Source organism: Corvus cornix, chromosome 1A (genome assembly GCF_000738735.6).
Source record: "Corvus cornix cornix isolate S_Up_H32 chromosome 1A, ASM73873v5, whole genome shotgun sequence".
Classification (NCBI taxonomy): Eukaryota; Metazoa; Chordata; class Aves; order Passeriformes; family Corvidae; genus Corvus; species Corvus cornix.
The window spans coordinates 19,280,773-19,305,642 of NC_047057.1; the positions used below are offsets into that span (position 1 = coordinate 19,280,773).

General features: G+C 38.2%; 1 protein-coding gene across 3 annotated transcripts; it reads right to left on the reverse strand.

Annotated features, from left to right (window-relative positions):
* Positions 1-847: 847 nt before the first annotated feature.
* Positions 848-24,774, reverse strand: TUBGCP6 (tubulin gamma complex associated protein 6). Of its 3 annotated transcripts, none has more exons than XM_039571113.1 (27): positions 24,702-24,774; positions 23,274-24,085; positions 21,619-21,782; positions 20,019-20,229; positions 19,307-19,480; positions 18,128-18,249; positions 17,730-17,805; positions 17,155-17,264; positions 15,243-15,334; positions 15,011-15,150; positions 13,258-13,407; positions 12,540-12,621; positions 12,376-12,464; positions 12,086-12,201; positions 11,326-11,464; positions 11,123-11,239; positions 9,571-10,882; positions 9,091-9,146; positions 8,638-8,830; positions 8,193-8,361; positions 6,729-6,870; positions 5,559-5,753; positions 5,176-5,308; positions 4,735-4,948; positions 3,448-3,647; positions 2,496-2,658; positions 1,628-1,712 (listed from the first exon to the last, which is right to left on the reverse strand). In XM_039571113.1, exons 2-26 carry the CDS (start codon positions 24,018-24,020, stop codon positions 2,507-2,509), a joined length of 5,295 nt encoding a protein of 1,764 aa, XP_039427047.1. In that variant the 5' UTR covers positions 24,021-24,085; positions 24,702-24,774; the 3' UTR covers positions 1,628-1,712; positions 2,496-2,506. The 3 variants fall into 3 exon arrangements, with proteins under 3 accessions (XP_039427049.1, XP_039427047.1, XP_039427048.1); XM_039571114.1 differs by lacking the exon at positions 24,702-24,774 and adding an exon at positions 24,188-24,457; XM_039571115.1 differs by lacking the exon at positions 2,496-2,658 and having other exon boundaries at positions 848-1,712.
* Positions 24,775-24,870: the final 96 nt, after the last annotated feature.

Below are 24,870 nucleotides of genomic sequence, written 5' to 3' on the forward strand. Positions count from 1 at the left end.
TAAGAGTGCTCAAATATGTCCAACCCGTGCTTCCATGATCATCTTTGTTGTGTGCTACTGCTTGTGTTTATGTTAAAGGCCTGCCCCAGGCAAACCACGGGACTCAGACAATATTCGATGGGTCTTTCTACAGTCACAGTGTAGCGCCAAGCAACAAGGTCCCAAACATCAGATACTGCTCCCTGAAGACGCTGGGTGGGAAGTCCAGTGGCTTCAGGACAATACCTCAGTCTGCACCAGAAGCCAAGCTGGCACATACACACCCAGTCCTGTAAATTCCTGAAGAACAAGTCAGATAAACAAAGAGCTCTCTGCCTCCCTGGGCAACAAAACATCTCAGTCTGCAAGCCACTTGCTCTTGCAATCCCCTTTTCTGTAGAGCAGAAGGCAGATAGTTAATTAAATACAGCACAGATAACAAAACAGCACAGAAGATGCATGTTACAACTGTGCATTACCATGTTTTGACACTGACTTTAGAACCAGAGCAGAAACATTCAGGTCAACTTCACAGTTGGTATATTCTGCCTCTAATTCAGAAATAATCTATTCAGAAATACTTCTATTTCAGAAAAAAAAAATCGTAAAACTACCTATACATCATCACAAAATAATGTTATTCATGTTAACATGCTAGCCAGGCCTGTAGCTTTACGTAACTGTGCCCTAATCAGACAATGAGCTCCTCATGAATATACCCACATTTTAAGCAACCGTAACTCCAGGATCTCAAAACCAACATATTTCAAAGCTGACTGCCCCTCTCTGACATTCTCATACCATGATGTTCAAACTTCAATTGTATCTTTTCACAACATAAGGGAAAAAAACAGAGGGAAAAGAAAAATTATGAAAATGTGATCCTTCAGTTGAAAGCAGCAGTTGGAATATATTGGGAATTACAGTTTTATTTTCCTTTAGTGATGCTGAATTTCTGTTTTAGGCTTTTTAAATAATCACCACAAAGTAAAATGCATAGTTTAAATTAAGGATAAATAAACTAGGTTTGGCACAAGTGCTCCAACAATTACCAAGTGCGTGAATAGTCAAATATTGTATCTCCTAGCAGATCACCTTGGCATAAGATGTTTTTATCATGTCCTCTTCTACTGTGACTAAGAGTTGTGAAGAATTAGTTAGATTAAGAACTAAGGTCAGTTTGAAAATAAACCACATCAAATAACAGGTACTAATATCTGTGGGAACATTGGTACCTCATACCCATCTCTCAACAGTTTTAGAAAGTATCTGTTAATTTATTTCACATACATGTATTTACATTGAAGGAAATTCACACCACTGAAAATACAACATTTACACATTCACAGATATACAGTTCTGCACTCTCTCCTGTGTTAAGACCAGGCACTCAGCTCTTCTGTCTCTGCAATAATGACAACATCAATTTTCAGCAGATCAAACAACTGGCAGGTTTGGTGGATTTTAAGCATCATCATGCTCTGTATGTGGTGGCTGTATTCTTCAAGCTTTTAGATGGCAGATTATTCCACTGAAGAAAAATTCCTCTTGCATGGCATTTGCATAAGCTTCTATAAATCATAAGCATATATATATAGCTTCTGTTTTACTGTGTTATCAGTGATCCTTACGCTATAGAGTTCAGTTATCCTTGTAGTAGTTATTAAAGTTGATTCGCAGCAGAAAGTCCTCCAAATGTGGTTGGTATCCTCTATTTACAAGCTTTGTTACCACTGGAACAAAAAAAAAAAAAAAAAACCAAAAAAAGCTTCAACTAAGATTCATATTGCAAAGTCATCCTTGACATTATTTGTGCCTTTTAATTAAAAAAAAAAAAAAAGCATAATGCAGAAATCTGAGGACAATAGAAATAAATGCAAAAGAAAGACTACGTGTCAGTTTTAAGTGAAAATGCATTATTCTACCAAAGCATTTCCTTATCAAGTTGCTTTCATAGAAACATGGAAATCATAGAATCTTTCACAATAAGATGGTGTGTTCTTATCGTAATTTCAACTGACCAGGAAGCATGTTTAAGTCCTCAGGCGACCTCTGTGAAAGAAGCAGCTCTGGTGAAGTTTTCTTGAGCAAAATCCATTGTGAGAGAGCAAAGCAGAGAAATTCCTAGGACAAAGCCCTCAAGCTCTATGAACAAACAAACCGACTGCTCTAAACATCCTCTACATTTCCTTAATTACAAAGGAAAAAAGCCAATAGGAACTCCCTAAGCTCACAAACATCCCATGCACTAACATAAAGGGAATCAGCAAGCAGCAGCAGCATGCAAGGAAGAATGGGAAGTGTATTATTAGAAGTTAGGGCCCGAGCCAAAGCCATTGAAGTCCAGACAACTTTGTATTGGCTTTCAATGGATTCTGGGTCAACCCACTGTGGAAAGAGAGCATTTTACAATATGTAGTGACTGAAGGTACAAGTGGAGATGAACAAGCACATATTTGTTCTGTAGTGCTTAATAGAGGGTGTAAACAACTTGGTCACTCATCAGATTTCCTTACGGAACGGTCTATTAATCTCTGTCCATGAAGCAACCATAGATCTCGTAGTATGGGCTTAGGTGGCTCCCACAGGTGTTCTGACTTCCTGTAGAATTTGGAAGCAGCCATTCTAACTCATCCTGAAATATCTGTTTTTGGTCCTTTGACACCATTTTTGGACACCCTTAAAGAATAAAGAGGGCAGCTCATTTCCTGAAGAATATAATCTGAACTAGAAAATATTCGAGAAGAACAGATCTAAGAAAAGCAGTTTCACCTCCTTGAGGAATTCAAGATTTTCTAAAAAAAAAAAGGAACCCAAACCCCATGAACCACCTTTGTACTAGAGGAAGGATAAATAATGTACTAAAAACACAAGCAAGATATGAAAGACAAATGGAAGCTAACCATTTCATCATGTTATAGCCTAAGCTGACAATGAGATGAAATTTTATCATGATAAAGGAAAGAACTTTTGGAAAATTATCCATGTAGTTCAAAAACACTTGCCTGGAGCACGTGCTAGGGGGCTTTCTGAGTTAGGCCAACATGGGAATCTGAATTTTCAAATCTCATACCAGTGGCAAAACTCAACTACTGCATATATATCTAAAATTACTTCTAACTGGTATCTAACTATCTCTCATTGTTGCCAATAAAAAGTTCCAGAACTCAATTTCAGAGAAAAGAAAAAAACGTATGCACGTAAGTACAGCTAAATACCAAATACTTATTTTGTGAGTCAGCAAAAACTTACAGTCAGTTTTCAAGTATCTGTTAGATTTCTTGTGTGGACATCTTAATTGATGTATATGCAGATCTTTGCAAACCACAATAATGCAGCTTTAACTTGAGAACTACATTTCCAACACTCCCTAAGTATACGTATCTTCCTACTTTTACATTATACTACCAAAACATTCTGGTTGTCAGTTGACCTTTTCTTCTACCTAGAATTTATGCAATTTCTTACCTTTGAATAAGAAATGGGAGTAATACTTGAAGGTATTGTATGACTGCTGCATCAGACCAAAGTTGGGATGAACAGCCATTTGCTTCCCCGCATCGAAGCTCCACGACTGAGAGATGAGCTGGCTGCGGAACTTCAGAATAAGGCTGAAGATGCTATGTATAATGTTCATCACAGGGGCTGCCTTTTCTGTCAACAGACCCCTAAGAGAACAAAAACAACTTCAGAAATTAGTTGATGTAATTTATTGGTTGTAAGACTACAAATACAAAGGAGGGACAATCCTTTAGGTTAAAGATAATTGCTTTAAAAAATCCCCAAGATGCAGCCAACATATTTAAACAAGGTGCCTAAATCTAACACAGTTTACTTGCGCTTTCAAAAAACTTGTACTTTCCCTGGTGTATCTGATTTCTAGAATGACATCTGCATTTGCAAAAGAGATGACATTTAACAACAACATGCTCTGAGTTTCCTTAAACTTTAATCTCCTCTCATCCTACCACCTGCTATCCAAAGAGCAGCTCTAGGCAAGTCTTTTCTGATTAAAACGGAAAAAGAGAGACATGAGAGATTTCTTTTGTTTCTAATTTCTGTTCCTTATCACCTCCCTCTATCTCACCAATTTATCATTTCAGTGTACACTCTTCAAGAAGAAACCAAATAAACTCTAGCTTCTTTCCTTTTAGTCACACCAACCCGCTGCATCACATACAGTAACCAAGGGGCTAAAAGCCTGTGATTCCTAAAAGACAGGTATCTCTTGCACTGCTCATAAATCTGGACAGAGGCATCTTTTTGTCCCTTCCAAGTCCAGCCCTGGTCACTGCACATATATTAAAAGCACATGCAATGTACAGGAGATGCATTTTACATCCTTTAGCAAGGCTTACTTTGCATGCTACTCACAAAGAATGAAACAGCAGTAATTTACAAGGCTATTAACAAGGATAGGGTGAAAGAAAAAGAACTGTGGCAAGTGTGCCCTTAGTTTAGGGCTCTTCATTCAGAGCTGTCCTGAGTAGACTGGGAACTTGCAGAGGCATGGTGAACACGAGTGCAAGGTAACACAAGCAGTCCAGGGAAACGAAAAGGATTGAAAGCTGAGAAAAAGTACCAAAGTACAGACCTTGTAAGATGCCATGAAGTTTGTCTCTTACATAAGAACACTTTCATATGTAAAGACTACTTAATGTGCCATGTAAAAGTCAGTTTTGCACAAATACATTAGGCTAGGACTGGCCACTCCCTTAACATGTATTTGAAGTAAAAATAAGTATGGTAGCTTGCCTGAAGATTGCTTTGTTGAGGTATTCAGCATGTGTTCTGTGAATTTCTTCTAGGTTGCCCACAGAAGACAGTTTGTTTCCAAATTCACACCATGTAACATGGAGAATCTGATTAGCAATGTAACCTTGAATTACTTTCACAAAATGCTGCATCTCATGTTTGTACAGCTGGAGCTGTCGAAACTGAACAGAATTTGATGCACGACTCACTAAAGCTGAAAATAAAAGCAGAAATACATTATCGTCCACAGAGACCATCCAAAATCAGAATTTTTAAGGAATGAAGGCTTTTGTTAGTAGAGTCTGTTTAAAATTCCAAGGAAGATTTTTAAGAAAATTGTGGCTTTTGAAGTTTGACATGAGTGTGTATAAGCCATGGTCTTGCAGAGGGTGCTGAAAGACTTTTAAAGAGGATGCTCTCTCATTCACTCATCACACTTACCAGTGCGCTTCAAGTGAAACCAAACATCCTTGAGAGTCCACACCATGTGCTTCAGCTGAAGCAAGAAGGAGAAAATCTTGTTGTATTTATTCATGCAGCTCTCAGTAATGACAATGTTCAGAGGCCAGTCAACCTACAAGAAATAACAGTGCTGATCATACATTTTTTGTTAGAAATTGTAAGATTATTTAAAATACAAGTATTTCAACAATTAGTATGTATTTTAATAATGTAATGCAATGGTCAGGCTAAGTAAATCCCGTAGTTTCCATTACACAATTATTTTACTCCATTCTTAGATACCGCATTCATATTCACTTTACTATTGTACGTAAGAACTATGGCATAATTGCAGTATTCTACCTTGCTCCATGTTTTCTTACCTTGTACCTAAGCTCTAAGCAACTCAGAGCATCTGGTGCATTGGGCTTGAACATTTCTGGGAGATACTTGAGGGCAAAAGAAAGATTGGAAGCAAGTTGGGTGTCACCATGAAGACTGTACTGTAGTGCTTTATTTAAGATGGAATTAAGAACCAGTGGATTCAGCAATTCGCCAGGTGTTTGTCCTGATCCAAGCTAGGGATAAAAAAAACCAACCTAATTACACCATATTAGTAAAAAGTCTTGGCTCCTGAACACAGGTCAATTAAAGCAGAATAGTAAAGTGGTGACTACCCTGCCTTGATTGGAAGTTTTTATTTCTGCCATAGGGATGCATGAACAGCGTAAGAGGCAACTTCTGAACTATTTTCTGTTCACAGCAGGAAGGTAATCTCATACCTGCACTGATTTATTTTCATATGTCTGCTGTGGTTCAGGAGCTGCTAAAAGTTCCTCCTGCAGGGAACAGTCTTTAGAAAGTCAGGGACCCAAGTGGAATTTATCTGACTTCAATCTCCCTATCTCATCACCTCAGTACTCTCAGAGGTTTACAAATAAAGCTATTCATCCAGTCTAGGTGTTTTCCCTAGCTGGGTCTAAAGCTTTTTCAGGACTCAGAGAAATGCATTAACTCTCCTACAGCTGTGTACCTCCATGGGCAACCATCTATATCAATCCAGGCTATCCCCCCTACCTTGCTGTCTTCCCCATGAACACAGTAAGCAGCAAGTCATGAAAATACTGCCTCACCAGTGGGCAAAGCGCTCTCTTCACATGCCCTCCCCTCTGCTCTCTACTTGAGGATATTTAAGGTAAGACTAGATAGCTTGCAACACAGGCCTTTCCACTGGATTTTAGCAAATGGCAATAGGCTTTTCCAGCCTTGCTGCCAGCAGACAGGAGGTGACAGCAATAGTGCAGCAGTTTTCACAGCAAAGAGTGAAATACCCTTCCACGAATGCTTATCTGTTCAAGACCTTCTTTTTCTCCATCCTTACAACACTCACAGAGTTCCTTGCTACAGACTTCTGAACACAGTACAAAAGAGGAAAATCCCACAAGCCAGGATTCTAATTCACACCATTCCCTCATTCCCATCCAAATCAATTCAGGAGCATCAAGGTAAAGCAGGCAACCCAAACACTAGGGTTAAGACAACAAAGCAAATACCTTCTCAAACAACAGGTCACTGAGTGACTGAGCAAACTCCCCGTCTTCCATTAACAAAAAGTGTCTCAATGCTTCAAAATGCTTCTCTACGTTCAGCTCCACAAAGTAGTAATCAACTATTGCTTTGTTCACAAGAGAAACACTAAGAATAAAAAACACAGGAAAGGTATTATACTTACATGCAACTCCTTCCTTACTGTTAACATTCAGCTGTGGCTACATCAGATTAATGCTCCAGTACTTAACTCTGATATCTAAGACAAGATGTTATTCATATAAGCAAAAAACATGAGACAAAAAAATCTTCATCCAGAATATACCAGAATTAAAACCTACCACTTCAGGGAACTGGGTTTTGAACAATACTGGGGAAGTATTTTAGGACTGGCTACATACAATGATCTTTAGAACATGCTGCTGGGCCGGCAGCAACATTTTATCAATAGCCTTCTTATCTCTTGTCACCTACACAAACAGATTAAAGAAAGACTATTAAATCCCCAGTAAGAACATACTAATTGATAAAGCTCTGTCACTAGATATTAAGGGCAGGTCTGTACTACAGTTTACAGTATAGTGTAGGTATTCAACCTAGCTTTAAATAATTTAACTCGCCTATCAGGAATAGGCTAATTCTGGCAGCACACAACTCAGGCTCTTCACTTTTGGTTTGCTAGATGCATGGATCTGTACGCAGATCATTCTGGTAGCCAACCATATGTTTAAAATGAAGTTAGACAATAACAACTTTCTACATTACACCAAACTTTGAGTATAGCATACTCAGAGCTAGCAGATGGAAATGCAAACTTGCAGGAAAGCAGATTCTGAAAGGAGAGTCTGTGAGTAATTGTTTTCATGACAAAAGCTAGTCTTGCACTAAGTAACAAAAACTTTTATTTAAAATACTACTAGATATACTAATTAAACAGTCCAACATATATGTAGTGTCCCATATTATCCCAATAATAACAAGAACAGCTTCTATTATACTTTGAAACAGCCTTGAAGCTGGAGTTCCCATAGAAACATGAAATACACCCTGATCAATATGATGAGCTTTCAAGTAATCAAAAGATTCTTCTGTTTTTACTCCCTTACCTTTCATCTTTCACATAAAAACTAGCACACATCATATAAGGAATACACCTTCTTTTCAAAAGAACAATGAAACTAACGGTGTCAAAATCACTGCTGTGTCTTCTACAAGCTGGAGAGTGAACACTTCCCTCTGAGCCCTTATATTCCAAACAGACACTCAAATTTTTAATTTGCACCTAAATGTCTAAGTTTATGTTACTATTTATCATGCAGATCTGAACTTTTAAATTAGTAGTAGACCATTTACTGAACTACTTCTAGGAACTAAGAGCAAATTTAAAAGATCTACATGCAACTCGGGTCTCAAAATACAACACAACATTATTTGCAAAATAAATTGCAAAATTCCTAGCAAATACTCACTGAGATACAAGTGGAGCAGTAATAGAACGTTTCATCAGCACTGGCAGAGACAAGAGCTCACTCAGCTGTACAGCAGTTTCATCTGTTGCAGACTGCACCACAGGATCCACAGGAAACGTGTACGATCTTGGTATCACGTGATGCAAGAGATGAGAAACTGGTGGTTCTGCTAAATTTAAAAATATACAAACATTGTAAGTTCTTATACTTAAGAAGCTTAATAATATGTTCCTATTAAACTCTGTATACAAACACCTCTAGGTTAGAAAATCATAAAATGTCAAAATGTATTTCTCATCTTTGTGCCTAGGAGCAAATTGTTTGGCTATTGCTGTTCATAACATTGGTAATTTACTGGTAAGTCATGGGTTTTGTTGGCATTCAGCTGTCTTGCTGAAATTTACCACATCATCTATTGATCTACTGTTCCAACAGTTCTACTCACACATCAAATCATAACTATCTTGATACTTTTCAATACAATACTGATCCGATAAGGCTTTCAAATAAGCTTGTTCTTTCTTCCATACATCTTCCTCTTCCCCTTCTTCCTCCTTAGTTGTGGGAGCATTAGCTTCAGAAGATAAAGTTTCTTGAGGCAGAGTATCTTGTGGAATGGCCTTTTCAGGTTCTTCTCTCTAAAATTCATAAATGGACAAATTTTGTGAGAGATGCTGGCTTTGTCTGCTCAGGCTTAATGTGTTCCTACAGGTAACTTGCCTAGCTATTCCAAATGAAAAGAGAAGAGCCTACTCACCTGTATGTTTCAGACATGTAAAAACAATATGATTTTACAGTGACTACTAGATTAGCAGGGAAATTTATTACCTTAACTACCAGTGTGTTCAATTCTTTGAAGGAGAAATAAGTCCTCCCAACAACTACTTTTGTTTCTTACCTGTAAACTCCGTGAGGAATCTGGAGAAGGGTCCTTGTTGACAACATCTGCAATTACTGTAAATACAATTAAAGTCAGCATTTACTTAGACCTACTTGTAACACTTGGTTAATACCTCAGACCTGCTCCTAAAGTTGTTCAAAATTCCTGTACAAATGATCACAGAAACAACCACACCAATAACCTTCCCATAGCCCCACACAAGCAGTTTTATGCATGTTCTCTACTTAAGAACCCCAAAGGTCCTGTTTCACAAAGTTTCAGGGTAGATTTTTTTTTTAATGTTCTGTTTCTTGCACATAGGAGATAAGGTTAAGCTCAAATTCTTTCCTCTGAATTCTAGCACTATATGAAAAGTTATGCAGGGAATTAAGTGGAATAAGTAAGGAAGAAAGCACCCATATAGAAAAATAAACATTCAGAGTTACTTTCACAAGCCCTTAAACAAATGCTGACTGAATAAACCTAATTTTGTTTTACCTTCTTGTTTCTTTTCTATTGTATTTTCCTTTTTATCATCTTTAATATTAGCATCAGGAAAGTCTGTAACACTGTCAGATACATGTGACTGTGGCAAAGTCTCTTCCTTAACTTGTGATGGTTTTGCTTCCTTTCTGCTCCCTTCAGCAGGGGATAACTCTTCACTGTACAGAAGTGTCTGAACTGTGGAGTCAGATGAAGAACCCAAAGTGGTTTTACGATGAGGTATGGGATCATTTTCTATAGAGGGGGCCCAATTCCCTATTTGGATGCTTGACTGGGATGCGTGTCCAAATGGGCTCGAACGGCATTTCAAAGGCTCTGTATCCGAGACCAGTTCTCCGATTTTGATGTGCGACTGTGAAGCGTGCCCATGGATGTTCCAACGAGGTCTGGCTGAGACCACCTCTGACACGTTTTCACCAATCTTGATATTGGCATCAGATGCATGACCATGGCTGCTCCATCGAGGCCGTGTAGGAGCTACATTTGACACATACTCTCCAATCTTAATATTGGCTTCTGAAGCATGTCCATGGATGTTCCACCTAGGCCTTGAGGTCTCTATCTCTGAAGCATATTCCCCAATTTTAATATGAGCTTCAGAAACATGCCCATGAATATTCCATCGGGGTCGTCTAGATTCAACTTCAGAAGTATAGCTGCTGCTTTTTATGTGGGAGTCTGAAGAATGCCCATAAGGACTTGAACGTGGCTGGTAAGTGTCCACTTGAGGTACATACTCTCCCACTCTCATGTTGGCATCAGATGCATGTCCATGAATATTCCACCGAGGCCTTATCTCGTCCACATCAAATACATTTTCCCCAACTCTAACATGTCCCTGCCAAGCTGCAGATGGTCTGAGAACTGTATTAAAATCATACTCGCTTTGCTGATGCAATGGTGCACTGTCCTCTTCTGGTGCTTCTCTCAAGACAGGCTGACTTTCACTTACTTGCAAAGTCTCCGAAAGATCTGAGTTAATATTTCGGAATGCTTCATCTAGCAAAGATCCTTGCATCCTAACAGCAATAGGCTGCTCATCTTGTGACTTTGGTAAGAAGTCTTCTATATTCACATTGGATTCAGGCAAGGAGTCAGCACTGTATAGAGCACTGCATACTTTCTCTGAATTTTGGAGATTGCTTTCAGATCCTGTTGCTTTAGGCCGAAAATGCTCATCAGCATTATTATTTGCTGGCTCTGGCACGGGCAGTGCTTTGTCAGCAGAAGCTGCACATTCCTGTTCAGGCTCAGATTCTTTTCTGCCAACTGTCTCATTAGAATGCAGAGGTTTCACAAAAGACACCTAAAAAGAAATAATTATTACACTGTATGGTTAGTCGCATAATCAACCTACTAATTAGGGTATCACTTTATTACAGGATAAAAAATTTTCCGATTTTTCTGATGTTCTATAAATGATAACTGCTCACCTTGCTGTTACAGTGAGCCTTGTGTTTACTGAACTGAAATGAACCATGAAATGAAGTCCCTTTAGGGAAACCTGGAACAGCAACTTGAAGTTTATGTAAGAAAATTAACTGACCTGTGAAGGTGAATCTTGTTCAACAGGGTTTTTATCCAAAGCCAACTGGCACTGTTTATAAGGAATAATATCTAATTTTCTCCTGCAGTTTCCATCTGGAAGTTTTTCAAGCATTTCCTACAAGTGAAAAAAAAGACAGAAGTCTTTAAGTACCAAGTATCAAATTTTCTGAATTACATTTTTTAAATGTTTTTAGGAGGTACCTCAATGCGTTTTTGATCTTCTAACAGAAACTTAAGACGGGCTGTTTCCAATTTGTGGCGCTGGATTTTCCATAATGTTCTTTGTTCCCTACGGGCTGCATCATCAGAAAGTTTGCTATAATGGTCAATTAATTCCTGCCTAAATGAAGGTAAAAATAAAGCTAGGTTACAGATTTTTGCATACTGATTTTCATCTTCCCTTTTAAAGAGTATGACTTTTTAGCACTTCAGAACTGAGAACCGGTTCTTAAAATGTAGAAGCCAGAGGCTTCAGTCACAAAGAATAAACAGGTGGAAAACACATGACTGTATTCTTATAGTCAACATGTATTTCTGTAACTATTTTTAGTAGGGCACTCATTTGTCTTAAGTAATTTTAGATGAAACAGAAGAAAGTGTCAATCTAACTCCATCTGCTTTTTACTTCTGCTTTGACATACATGTGACCATTTTTGCTGTGGGCTCTGCTTTTAAATTATAAGATGTAACTAAATTTTTTTCCTGAAATTTTGATTATAACAAAACCCAGACTGGATAGGGTTGGCACAAATGAGTGGGTCCCAGATTTTTTGGCCACTAATCATTCCTAACAAAATTGCTCACAGATTAACAAAAATCCTTACATCCATCTTCTAACTGCAGACATTACTTACCCTTGTAGAACAATGTCTGGCAAGTACTAATACCATAAATTTTAACATGCAGTAATTTTTTCCTGAGGTCTTGATGACTGTTTTGGAGACTACTCAGACACATTTACCTTGCCTTTTTTTCCAGTTCTTCTTCTAAAGCTTTCAGTCTTTTTTCTCTCTCTCTGAGCTCTCGGGCATAGCTGAAATCATCATCAATCTCCTCCTGCTTTATCGCAAGACGACGCTGCATAAATATTTAACACTTTTAAAAGCCGCTCTCAATACCATCTGAAATGCACATGTCTGCAAGACGTTCCTATTTGTACCCCATGAGCTATTAATTCAACTTCAGTACAACATATCCTTTCATTTATTTGCCTAAGAAATACAGCTGGCCTCTAGAAACACAGAGGGATACCTCTTGGTCCTTTGCAAACTGTTCTTTCAGCTTCTGAAACTGTTCCCGTTTCTTTGCATCCAAAGCCATTCGTTCTGATATTTGTTTGTCTGTATTAAAATAAAGATAGTTAGTTTACATTAACAAACCCAACAGAAAGCACATAAAATGCCACTATAACTTACCACTAATGGCTTTTAGCACTTTGCTAGCAGTTTCCCTCGCATGAACAATTAATTCTTGTTTGGCTATTTCCATACGCAAATCCTAAAAAAAAAAAAAACCCAACCAAAAAGCCCAGGTGGAATTTTTCTATTATTTTAGACTTGAAATACACTGTTCTGAAGACAGATGCACATTTTATAATGGTTATTAATCAATTAATACAATACAGAAATATAAATAAATAAGTAAATGCAAAATCTACAAACTAGTATTGAAAGTTAATACTCCATATTTTAAAAGAAACCAAATCCATCTGATATATACACTAAATTGATGGAATCTGAAGGCCAGAAGTCTCTTTGTAGCTAAAATGTTCTGAAAAAACAATTAGCTATAGAAATTACAAATAGTCTTATCTGGTTACTAATTAGCTTCTCATTTGCTAAATTAGAATTAAACAATCTTTTCAGTAGGAGGACAAATCTCCAGCTGCAAAGAAGTAGGATTGAAGTCTAACACTCATTTAATATATGAAAAGGCCAAAAATGTCAACACACCACCTACACTTTTAAAAGCTATATTAAGTAAGTTTATTTGCTGCAATAGCTATTAAAACTGCAATTAACCCATGAAAAAATTCTGACTATAAATACAAATTCTTTAGATGTTCTAACAAAAATGAAAACTGAGCATTTTAAAAAAAATCATAATGAGGTATTCATTCTTTTATTCATTTACCTTTTCCTCCTTGCTTATGGAACTGTATCGGGCAATTCTTTCCATTCGACCTACATACACTGCACAATCTCTCTCTATTTCCTTCAGTTCTTCAAGTGAAAAAATAACTGAAATCCGGGGAACAGGTATATCTGACCAACATATATAATGCTGAAAAATGAGAAATTTCCTTTTAAATACATTGTTTAAAGTGTAAAATTTTGTATTATGAGTTCACATTATATATTTTTTTAACTTAGTCATGCTTCAAGACACTGACACAAATATCCATACGGGATCTAAGGTTTTTATTAGTATCATCTTTTAGCATTTATATAACTCAAAGTAGGAGACAAAGGTACAACAGTCCACAACTTGGATCACAGGTCGAATTCTTAGAGTTCTGTCTTCGCCACTGAAAATCTAATACATACATTTATACTAATCATGTTCTAAATGCCTCAAATTTTCCTTTTCTGAATATCCAAATTAACTGAGCATGTGTAACTCAATGCTGAATGCATCTCTCCTGTCAAAAGTTAGGTTTTGCTCACTTACATCCCCCACAGATCTTCACTCAGTAGGAACTCTCTAGGACAGAACTAACACCCCTATAGGGGAGAGATCTGCAGAAGACAAAACTCTCAAAACCACAGCCAGTGCACATCACAGGTCTTCCTACTCTGCCTCAACATCCCTAAATCTCTGAAGCTATTCTATTAAGTGCAGAAAACAGATAACTGAGCTTGAAGGAAAAAACCAAGTGAGAGCACAAGCACACTCACACTGGATTCCCCCAGTCTACTGGTAAAAGCCAGAAGATGGGATTCCCAGGGCTGTACTCCTAGGACTGTATTAGCCTAAGCAGAAGGGAAGGTCCAGCTCTTGAGGGCATTATCAAAAAGGGATGAAATGTGCCTGGCACTCTCGAGACACATGGAAGATGATTGAGCCTGGGTGCCATATGACCTGGGGGAAGATACCGCCTTAGTGACGCATAAAGCTGTAACTTGCCATGGAAGTGATGGCTGCTGACACTTTTCTAAAGAGCCCAGTACTACTGGCACACCTGAGTCATGGCTTGGGAATGGTTATCAGAGCAGACTCAGGAGAACTGGCAGAGGGACATTTCACTTGAGGTATCAGGCTTATACCTGACAGTACACAGCTGATAATGAGCTGCTCTGCTCTGTCAAGACTGAGCAGCTCTGATCTTAAAGAGAATACTAGCTACCTGGGAGTGTCTATAGACTTTGGACACCTCTCCAGTTGTTTTATTTTTGGACATATAGAGAGAAGAGGGAAGACACAAAGTAGCTGAACATATTTTTTTTAACAGGGACAAGAATTGTTCTGCAAAATACCAATAAACAGAACTATTTAAGCACTTCTTGAAAATGTAGTGATACAGCTGGAAGAGCTATGCAGGACTGAGCCAAGATCTGGTAGGTGAGGCAGCTTTAAACCAAAAAAGAGTAGTGCAAGAAGTGGAAGGCACTTGCTTGGACGTTTCTGCTCTCAATACAAAGAAAAGAAATAGAGCATGTGCATTGTATACAATACACCTGATGGTGTTAAAATGTCTACTTCTGCAGTGCAGTGGTAGAAAGTGGAGTGGAGAATCAGCTCACAAGTACCTGAGAGCAAGTAATTGCCTTTCCTACTTATCCAATACCGGGTTTTGATAAAGGAGTGAACTTGCTAAAAACCTAGACTCTTGCTCTAGAGACACGATTTTCTCCATGTAATAGGAAGGAATCAACCCAAAACTTACCCTAGGACAGCACAATTTGAGCAAGTTTATGGTTTTCCCACATATGTATACATCATTAGCAATATGTTTAAGAAATACAGGGACACAGTCTTCTACTTCTTTTGAAATCAAAACATAACCATGAGTCCAGTAATGTTTATCTATGTAACAAAAAGATGAAAGTATATGTATCAGTTATTTAATTAACAGCACAAATTATACAAATTAGAAATGCTCCATATATATACTGTACCTCTGAAACAAAGATAATCCTCATTCACCTGAATCATAAATTCTCCATAAACATCTCTGAATACACCACTGTATACCCAATCATAGATAAATCTAAAAAAAAAAAAAATTGTACAATATTGAAAATCAATCCTTTTGCCTTCTCACCTTTATTATAACCAAGCAGTTAGTATGTTCTTTAAAATCCCAAAAGACACAAGCTATGGGCAGGATGAAAAACCCAGCAATTAAGTGCTGTGACACTGATTTTTAAATATACAGGAGATTGTGGCTCTACACTTTTCCTTAACTATTTTTATATAGAACATTTCAGTGATAATTGGTTTAGATAATAGAACAGTGCCTCAATTAAAACAATCATTTTATTTCTGCATATCAATTTACTAAATATATATCAAAAATGTATAGAAAACTTTGCAGCACATCAAGGGCACAGCGAGAGAAAAGCAGAAAGGATTTGTTTTAAATAGAGGCAATTTCAGCAGGGAGAAACTAAAAGGGTATAAAACAAAGATGCAATACCAAGCACTTTTTCCCCAGACCTAGAGGCATTTTTAATGTACATGCAATAATGAGAACTACTATTTTGGCATATTTATTCATGCTTTTCATATTTTCTCTGTGTGAGCCAAACTTTTGATGAAATAAAAAACCACAATTTTTTATGAGACACAATCTGAGGCTATAGATAAAAAGGCTCAGAGATCCTTGAAGATATTTTTGTTTTTAGTTAACACTGTGCAACAAAGAGGAAGCATTTAACACAGCAACCACTGTTCAACTTTCAGGTTCTAAGTAAAAAGTTAAGAACTTTTAAAGTATTAAATCTGATGCTTCTATGATTTGAACAACAACTCGCATTATTTAATTTCTTTCAGGTTAATAAACGAGCAGGATAATACTTTTTGCAGACAATAGAGGCTTCCTTCCATGCCAGTCCTGATCATGCATAATTGATGCTTTAACAGATATCTGCAGCAAATTTAGGAATCAATGCAGCAAGTATCACACACTACTGTGATACTTTCAGATTTTTTTAGGTTCCATGTGATGCCCTTAGTATTTCAGAAATCTGACTTCCTTCTATAAATAGCAGGGTAGCAGCTGTGAAGATATTTCAGTGAGGCTTCTGGTAAATCTGAAATTAAATTTCTCATTTCATGTAGAAGGAAGAAAACACAAGAAGGGTGGCCATGGGAGGAATCTTAAATTTAGAGCATTTTAACAGACTTTTGATTTCTCTTCTAAGTATCATTATTAAGTAACATGTCTATTAAGTAACACTGCAAACTGATGATGGACTACAACTATAATTCCTGCAAATAGCTATTAAAAAAAATTTACCATATCTTCAGATGTCTATAAACTAATAATCCTAAATTGATATGCACTGCTTAATAAAACTGTTGCAATCCAAGGAACTCTACTTTTAATTACTCCTATTATCAGTTAGTTACATCTACTTAATGAACAACAGATATTTTAATCATTTTTGCTTACTAAAAAGCCCACAACGAACAGACAGTGGAAAAAAGCATTTATTTCCCCAATTCGCAGAACAAGGGAAACTTGTCAGTTTCCAGTTGAAGGATTTTAACTCAGGTATGAGAAGAAAAAAAAAAAAGTTTATCTAAGTCTTATATTCCAGTATGAATTTCCACAGCCAGCAGCAAGAAATAAGTCTTATTTACATGTATTTATTTACTAATCTAGCCATATAAACCCCTTCTGTTGTTACTGAGCTGAAAGAGAGGGGAAGAACAGCAAAATTAATTAATTTTAATATATATTGCAGATACAGACACATTTTTTCTGAAAATGTTAGAAGCCATTGTTAAACACGCAGACTTACTCACCAGATTACCAATTCATAACTCTTAAACTCAATTATGCAGAGAACACTATGGACACACCTTGTGTATGGCTCACAGCTTGTCTTCAACAAAGACAGAAGAACTGGATAATGCTCATTGCTACAATTGTTGAGAGCCTCTTTGTACAGATATGAAAGCAATTTAACACCCTAAAAAATGAAAAATATTCTAACATTAGGCAACAAACTTCACTACAACTTTAATAACAGAAGACTCATAAATACATGGTTTTACACGTTTCGCTGGACACAGAAGGCAGGATTCATCTCACTTCCTCCATCTATCTGCAGTTAAGATCACTTTACTTGAGCTAGTTACCTCAAGCTCACTTTATCATCTTTAGAGTGAAACAGGTATGTTTAGAGTTGGATTCACGTGACTAGAAGGCTCATTTTGGGCCCTCTGTTTGTTTTAGGAATTGAAAACACAGGACAAAATTCCAAATGTTTAAGTATCTGGAGAAAGGACTATAGTGTTCTAACTGGAGGTCACGGATCACAGCTTTGCTAGCAGAGAGACCAACACTATGTATTTTATATAAAATCCAACATAATTTTGAAGAATATTAACACCTCAACCCAAACCAAACATAAAAACATCAAACAAAAAATCACCGTAGGAAATGAAGCACCAGCTCCACCACTGATCCCCTGTGCCGTTGTTCCTATGCCACAAAGCTCAGCTAAATACCTAAAAAACAGTATTAAAACATATATAAAAATTTCAACCAGAAGCCTCCAAGATCACAGTGATGAACTTTGCTGAATTTGAGTATCGTACAACAATCATACTGTACCTGCTGAATGATAACAGGGATAACAAAGAAACTGAGTACAAAGACCTTATATGTGTTCCCTAGAATATTCTGGATATATAACAATCTGTTAAATAGAGGAAAAATAGTGATAGACTAACTAAGAATGCCCATGTAATATGGTCTCTTTTAGTGTATATGAAGAGAATGCATTTTTTCTGCTATAAAAAGCCTAAACATTCAATTCCATTCTCTTACCTCAACTGACGACCCAATTTTCTGAATAGAAAGCTGATTGTTAGAAGACTTAAAGTAGGAGGTGTTGACAAAACACAGGCTCGGTAATATTGAAGGTACTTTCTCAGTCCACTTGTGAATGCCTGGTATGAACAGAAAACATTTAAAATCTTACTGTGAAAGTTGTTAACAGTCTAGCAATGCCTCATATCAATTGCATCAGCATGAAAACAAACCTTTTAATAAAATAAATTGCATATGCAGGTAAGGGGGACTTGCACACCAAAGTAAGGGGCAAGTGAGAGTCCAAGCAACTTCAGACATTCCAATGAGCCAGAGGACTCCTCTATACTCTTCATACATCCAGTGCACAGAGCCTGTACCCATGCACAGTGAAATAAAACACCTTGGTTCAGCCTCTTTGACTTGCCCTTTGAGGAGCTCCTCATTCTCTAAAATACCAACCCAGGGAAACCTCTTTCCTTACTTTTATGCCCACACTGGATATTGCAAAAAACTTATCTAGAACTTTATCCAGCAAGGAGACCTTCTTAACTGAATAACATTGCTGTAAATCAAATATTCAGGATGAATACATTTTCATAACTAACCCTAACTTAGTTCTATGCATTAGGAAGAGATTAAGTCAGCAGATATTACAGAGTGTACATACAGCTCAACATAATATACAGAGGACTGACACGAAAAATTTGCACTTAATTTTGAATCAAGGAAAAGTAATTAAAGCTATTAAATACCATATTTCTCCACCTCAGTTTTTATTTTTGAAAAATATTTTTTATATATATATATATATATATATATACACACACAGGGTACTAAGAAAGTTTTTGTATTTTAATTTTATACGTCTTTCTATATAAATATGTGATGTTTTTAAAGCATTTAAAAATTGTAATTCTTTAGTCCACAACAGGACACCACGACTAAACAAACCACACTTTGGGTAACAAACACATTTTACTGCATGTTTCAGTGCAAGCAAGCCCTCAGCACAGACAGCACTGATTTAAATTCAGTGGCACTGTTCATTGCTGACCTGGGATGGAGCATAACACTTAAAATACTTTGCAGCTTTGCAGAATGCAGAAATCCCAGCTTTACATGAAGTCAAAGTCACCTTCTCTACCTCAGATAGCTGGCCCATTAAATCTAGTTGATTTAATACAATTGTTTTACCTGAAACACAAGTCCTTTGCTGTATGAGGAATCCAAAACTGGCTGAAGAGAAAAACGACTTAGCCGTGTGTAATAGGTTCCATACTCTGCAACTTCTGAGAGCAGGTTATGCATTGTCTCCGGTGATGTTCCAGATACATACACCCCCTCCTTTATCACAAATGACTGAGCAGCCTAAAAGGATACAGGGAGAAAAAAAAAAGCAGATTCAACTCTTTTGTATCTGTATTCTGATTGAAAATACCAAAAATTTACAGACAAAAATAACAGCAGACAAATTTTCAGTTTAGATACTCAGGTGACTGAGACTATATAGCTAGGATAGTGATTAACATTGAATAAACATTGGATAAACACTGAATTGTAGCAAAATCGCAAGAGTATGAATGATGCCTTCAAATATACAGAAGACAACTCATTATCTAATTCCTTAAAGAAAATCCAATCTACAAAATTACTTCCACATCTATTTTCAAGTACTCATAAACCTATTTTCCTGTTAGAGAACTACAAATACTCTGAGCCTATTCCAGTAACATAATTACTGCAATATATAAATACCGCCTTGTTGACATTAGGCAACATTCAACTTTTTAATGCTAGCCACAACTGCAAGATGTCAGCAGAAATAAATGTATTGAAGAGGAAACCCCTTTGAAGAAAAAAAACAAAAAAGATTTGACTAAGAAGTGCAGATAAAAATCTTCCATACCTGATTGAGTGAGAATGTAGTGGATACCACACCAATGAGGACATTCAAGACATCCTTAACCAGTTCAGGTTCTTTCATCAGCACCAGCTGAGGAAGCTGAAGTACAGTATTAGTAAACAGCTGCAATTCCCCTTCTCGCAGTTTGTAAAATTGGTCAAAAGCTTCTCTCCCAGCTTCAGTAAGATATGGTTCCTCTTTTTTACCAGGTGGGCTGTGTCAGAGTAAACACAACATTACAAGGTGATTACAACAAAAGAGGAAATACATCTCATATAGAAAGAAAAAAGCATTTCAGAATTTGACACAGAATTCTTCACACAGAAGTTACTTGTAACATACTACATTTTTAAGGCAATGTGCATTCAGCCAATGAAACTGTAGCTCAAACTCAGTACAGACAAGAAATACATAGACAATTTAAACATCAGATCAGAGACAGAATCCTTGACAGAGAACTACCAGCTGCTTTTGTGGCCTTCCCTGATCCAGTGTTCATACCAGGAAAACGAGGCAAATATATACCATATACCATGGTTCATTTAATGCTAATATTCAAATAAGTTAGAGAGAAATATGCTCAAAGTGCTAGAATGAACTTTTATTAACATATTTTACCTCTTCACAGTGAAGATTACTATCCCCTCCAAAACTATTTCTGTTTCCAATTCTTCCAGAAGTTCTGAATTCTAGTAACAGTATTACAAAAAAATCTGTCAGGCATATGGTCTATATATGACTCTTAGACCCTTACAGTCTAAAGAGTAGCAAAAAAAATTGTCTAGTACTAGGAAAAAAGCTCAAGTGGGCTACAGTGGCTTTGAAAAATCAGAACAGGGAACTTCTGAGTTTCTGACCTTCTAAGGCTCTGAGATGAAAAAATACTGTTTAACACTGCGACAGCACACCACTAGATTATTTAAAATTACAAAAAACATACAAGGTTTCTCCAAGAATCAGGCACACCACAGTCCATCTGAAAGGTAAGGATACCTGCCATACCTGCCTTTTCTTCTATCTTCCATTTTAGGGAAGCCAGGAAGCCTTAACAGGACTGTAGAGAGCTTTCTCTCAGGAGATGCATCTTGTACTCAACAGCCAAAAGAACTACAAGTCTAACTACACTATCAAGAAATCTGTCATAATTTTCTGGTTTGTCTACAGGACAGGAAAAGGAATACAATACTCTACAATATTGGGAGAGATTTGTTTAATTCTTCTACAGCTCTACAATTACCACCATCTTTTTTAAAACTGAAAATACGGAATCATTTTAGACTGAGACAAATTGCATAGCACATAAGACAACACAATAGTTAGAAAAATGCTGCATTTCACACAAACAGCATTTTCCTAATCCCTTTGTTTTTTGACAAAGATGATTTTATTGCTTCCTATGAAACTGCTGTACTCTAAGAACAAGTTTGTTGAAATCACACAACCTTTATTCCTTTATCCCTATTAATGCAGTGTACTGAAATTTGTGAATTAACCATGCTCATTTCACTATTTATACTGAGGTCATTTGGAACTAAGATGCAATGCACCTTCACACATTTGCATAGGAGGCATAGTAAGTTTACCAGTAAGATCAGACACATACTACCCAATTCTTTCCCAACATCTTCGTTTGCTGGGTCCGTATGTAAGCACTGCATCCCACAAGTCTATGTCTGGAGTCATGCTTGGCTCTGACTGAGAATCAGGAGTCAGATTGGATGCTGACTGGAATCCCTCATCTTCTGACTGGTCTATACTTTGGGGAACCTGTCAAAGAGTTCAAATGTCAGACATGAAAACATTTTACTGAAGATACATAGACTTAAAAAAAGGTGTTTTGCTATCATTTGTGAACAAGTGACTCTACGTGACCCAAGCTCTCTCACCTACCCTCCCTTTATATCAATTTTAAGTTTTTACTGTAAGCACTCTTTTCATTTGATGAGTCTCTACAGGTATTAATGCCTACACATAAAAAACCAACCACCTTCAAAATAACATACTATGCTTGTTGGTGTTAAACTTGAAACTTCCTTGTTTGGCAAGCGCATAGTTCTACAAATTGAGAATCTCAGGTATGGACATTCAACAATATGTAGTGTTAATAAAATCATACTCCTCTGCCATTTGTTCCAGGCAAATGATCCAGACCCCAAATCTTCCAATTGGTAAACATTTTGTTAACTATGACTAACGTAGTTTGTTCCTTAATTCATATACAGAAAATCTCTAAGTGTCAAAACAGTGTATATACCACATCCTCAACTCCCTCTCAAGAGGAGCCATATGTGCAGAATTGTCCTCAATTTTAGTAAAAGACAAACACACCCATATAAAAAGCAGCATATTTCTCAAGAAATTGCAAATTTTCCAGTCTGATGGAAAGAGTTCAGCACTAACTCAAAAAGGTTCTGCCTCCTCTAGGTTACAATTTACATCCACATGTGAACACTGAATAGCACAGGGGTTTTCTATTTAATGTGTCTGCCTTCAAGTTTCAATTCAGATCCTGAGTTAAGAGAATTGCAAGATCTATCCATATGTTAAGTAAAAGGAACAAGATAAGGATCTAAGGGTAGGCTATAAATAAGCCTACCTACACACAGTAAAAATGGAAAGAAAGAAAAAACCTCTAGAAGTGTATCTAGTACTTCAATGAGAATAAAACAGCAAAATAAACAGAATGGACAGCAAAAGGGGGAAAAAGATACAGTAGAAACTGAACACACTGAAAGGGTAAAAGGACAATAGGAACTAGGACATTCGATGGGGGAGGAAAAAACTAAACAGAAAAAATGCTTTAAGATATAACAAGCCAACAATACAGCAAGTTAGTATAGTAATCTGAACAGCAAAGCACATACAATTCAGACAGGGATGCTTAGGCAGTCAGTCTGAGCACTGAGAAGTAAGCAGCAAGGCAGAGGAGTTCAATACACAAAGCAGGCAGAAACGCAAGCAAAAGGTTGCTAGGGTGGGGAAGGCACAGGTACAGCCAATGGCTTAAATTCATAAAGCCTATGGCCACATGATGGGTTTTGACACAGCTACAGGGCAAGACCAAGGTTTTTGTTATCATACATCTCCGAAAAGCTTATCTGGTTCTCTGCAAAGCAAAGGATCACTGCTCCATCTTAAATTCCAGTGCTGTATGTTTCTAAAACCAATTAAACGATTACCTACGTTTTAAACTATAGTTTCAAAGTGGCACATGAAAGCATACGTATAGTCGTTACTCCAAAACAAACGATACCGTACTTTTATCGCAAGTCCAGACAAATCCGCGTTGTCAGGCACTGGTGGTAAATCCAACTTGATGTCCATATCATACGTACGGCTGTGGACAAGGGCACCGAAGAGGGAGACGCGCGTTTCTTTCTCAAACTTGTCCCCAGCAGGACAGCTCTGTGAGAACAGCCCCATGGCAGGGAGCCCCGTGCCAGGTGCAGCCTCCATGATCTGAAGCGTCTGTTGAATTGTGTCGTTGAACTGACATTCTTCGTTTGTTATCAGAGATTGTATGTCAGCTTCAAACACACTTACATCATAATAATCATAACCCTGGTATTTGACATTTCTCCCAACATATTTGTTGTTCAGAAAATAGTCCTTTTTTTGTGGTACCAGCTGAGGAGGACCTGTTCCAGCAAGCTGTACTAAAAGATCTAAGACAGAATTAACTTCAGTAAATGGTAAGCATTCAGCTGTTTCCAGTTCCTCCACAAGATTCTCCAGTCTATCTGCTTGAGCACCTAGGCCAGCAACTCTCAAGTTGAAAGACAGCATCAAAATTTTGTTTTTCACTGGGAGTCTGGAAACGTTTGATTGCAGCTTACGAGCCTCATCTTGAAAAAGGTTCATGAACAGGGCATTATAAGCAACCCTTTTCAGATTGTGCTTAGCCCTTCTCTTGCTGATCTTCTGCCTGCCTAAGTGAACCTTCCCTGGCAAACCTGTCAAGTGTGCTTCACACAAGTCATTGAACAACTGTGTAATGCTCTCCATTTCAAATGAAACGGTCAGGTTTCGGCAGTTACAGTCTGGGTCTCTGATTTCATGGGAAGGAAGACCTGAAAAATATCAGGAAAAGGAAGAAACTCATAAGGCATATAAGAAATTGGTGAGTATGCTTTAACTTAAACTGAGATAGCCCAAAAGGAAAGAGAACTGACCTCCCACTTATTTAGAACATGAGCTACAAAAACCACACTTTGATCATCAGTGAAGTGATGGTGCAGGAAGCTTAATTCCAGACGCCCATTTTCTCCCGGCAGACTGAAACAGACGTGAGAAAGTTGTCCTGATCTAATCCTGGATTCCTGCGGGAACACCTCTACCTTTTTCCCGGAGATATCCGCCCCCTCCCTCCCACGCAGTGGTGCCCTCAGCCGCAGCCGCGGGGCCCAGAGGACGTGGGCAAGCTGCGGGTGGTGATGGTGACTGGCGGCGACCGCAGGGCTGGGCTGCAGGGCACCCGCCATCACTGGGGCACTCCCGAGCCCCCGCAGAGGAAAGGCGGGGTGGCGGCACCCCCGGAGGAGCTGCCGGCGGCGCGGCTCACCCTGAGCATCCGGCTGGGCCCGAGCACGGCGCGCCAACCGCGCCGAGCCCCCGCCAGCAGCAGCGCCCCGCGGGGCTGTCCCCCGCCCATCCCGCCCTTTCCCCCGGGCCGCCCCCGGGCCGTACCTGCGGCGCTCCCCGGGCAGCGGGAGCGGGACGGAGCCGCCACCTCCTCCCGGCGCCGCCGACGTCACCCGAGCGCGACCGGGCCCGCCCCGCTGCCGGCTCCCCCCCCGGCGGCCGGGGAGCGGGGCCGCCGCTCAGGCCCAGCGCGGGCGCAGGGCGGCCGCAGCAG

Excerpts from the sequence above, each read along its gene's own strand:
- TUBGCP6 (XM_039571113.1), bottom strand. The coding sequence starts at position 24,020 with ATGGAGAGCATTACACAGTTGTTCAATGACTTGTGTGAAGCACACTTG. Across the intron at positions 11,465-12,085 it reads GAACTGGAAAAAAAGGCAAG|GCAGGAATTAATTGACCATT; the intron begins GTAAATGTGTCT and ends ACCTTCATTTAG. Across the intron at positions 2,659-3,447 it reads CTCCCATTTCTTATTCAAAG|GGTGTCCAAAAATGGTGTCA; the intron begins GTAAGAAATTGC and ends TTATTCTTTAAG.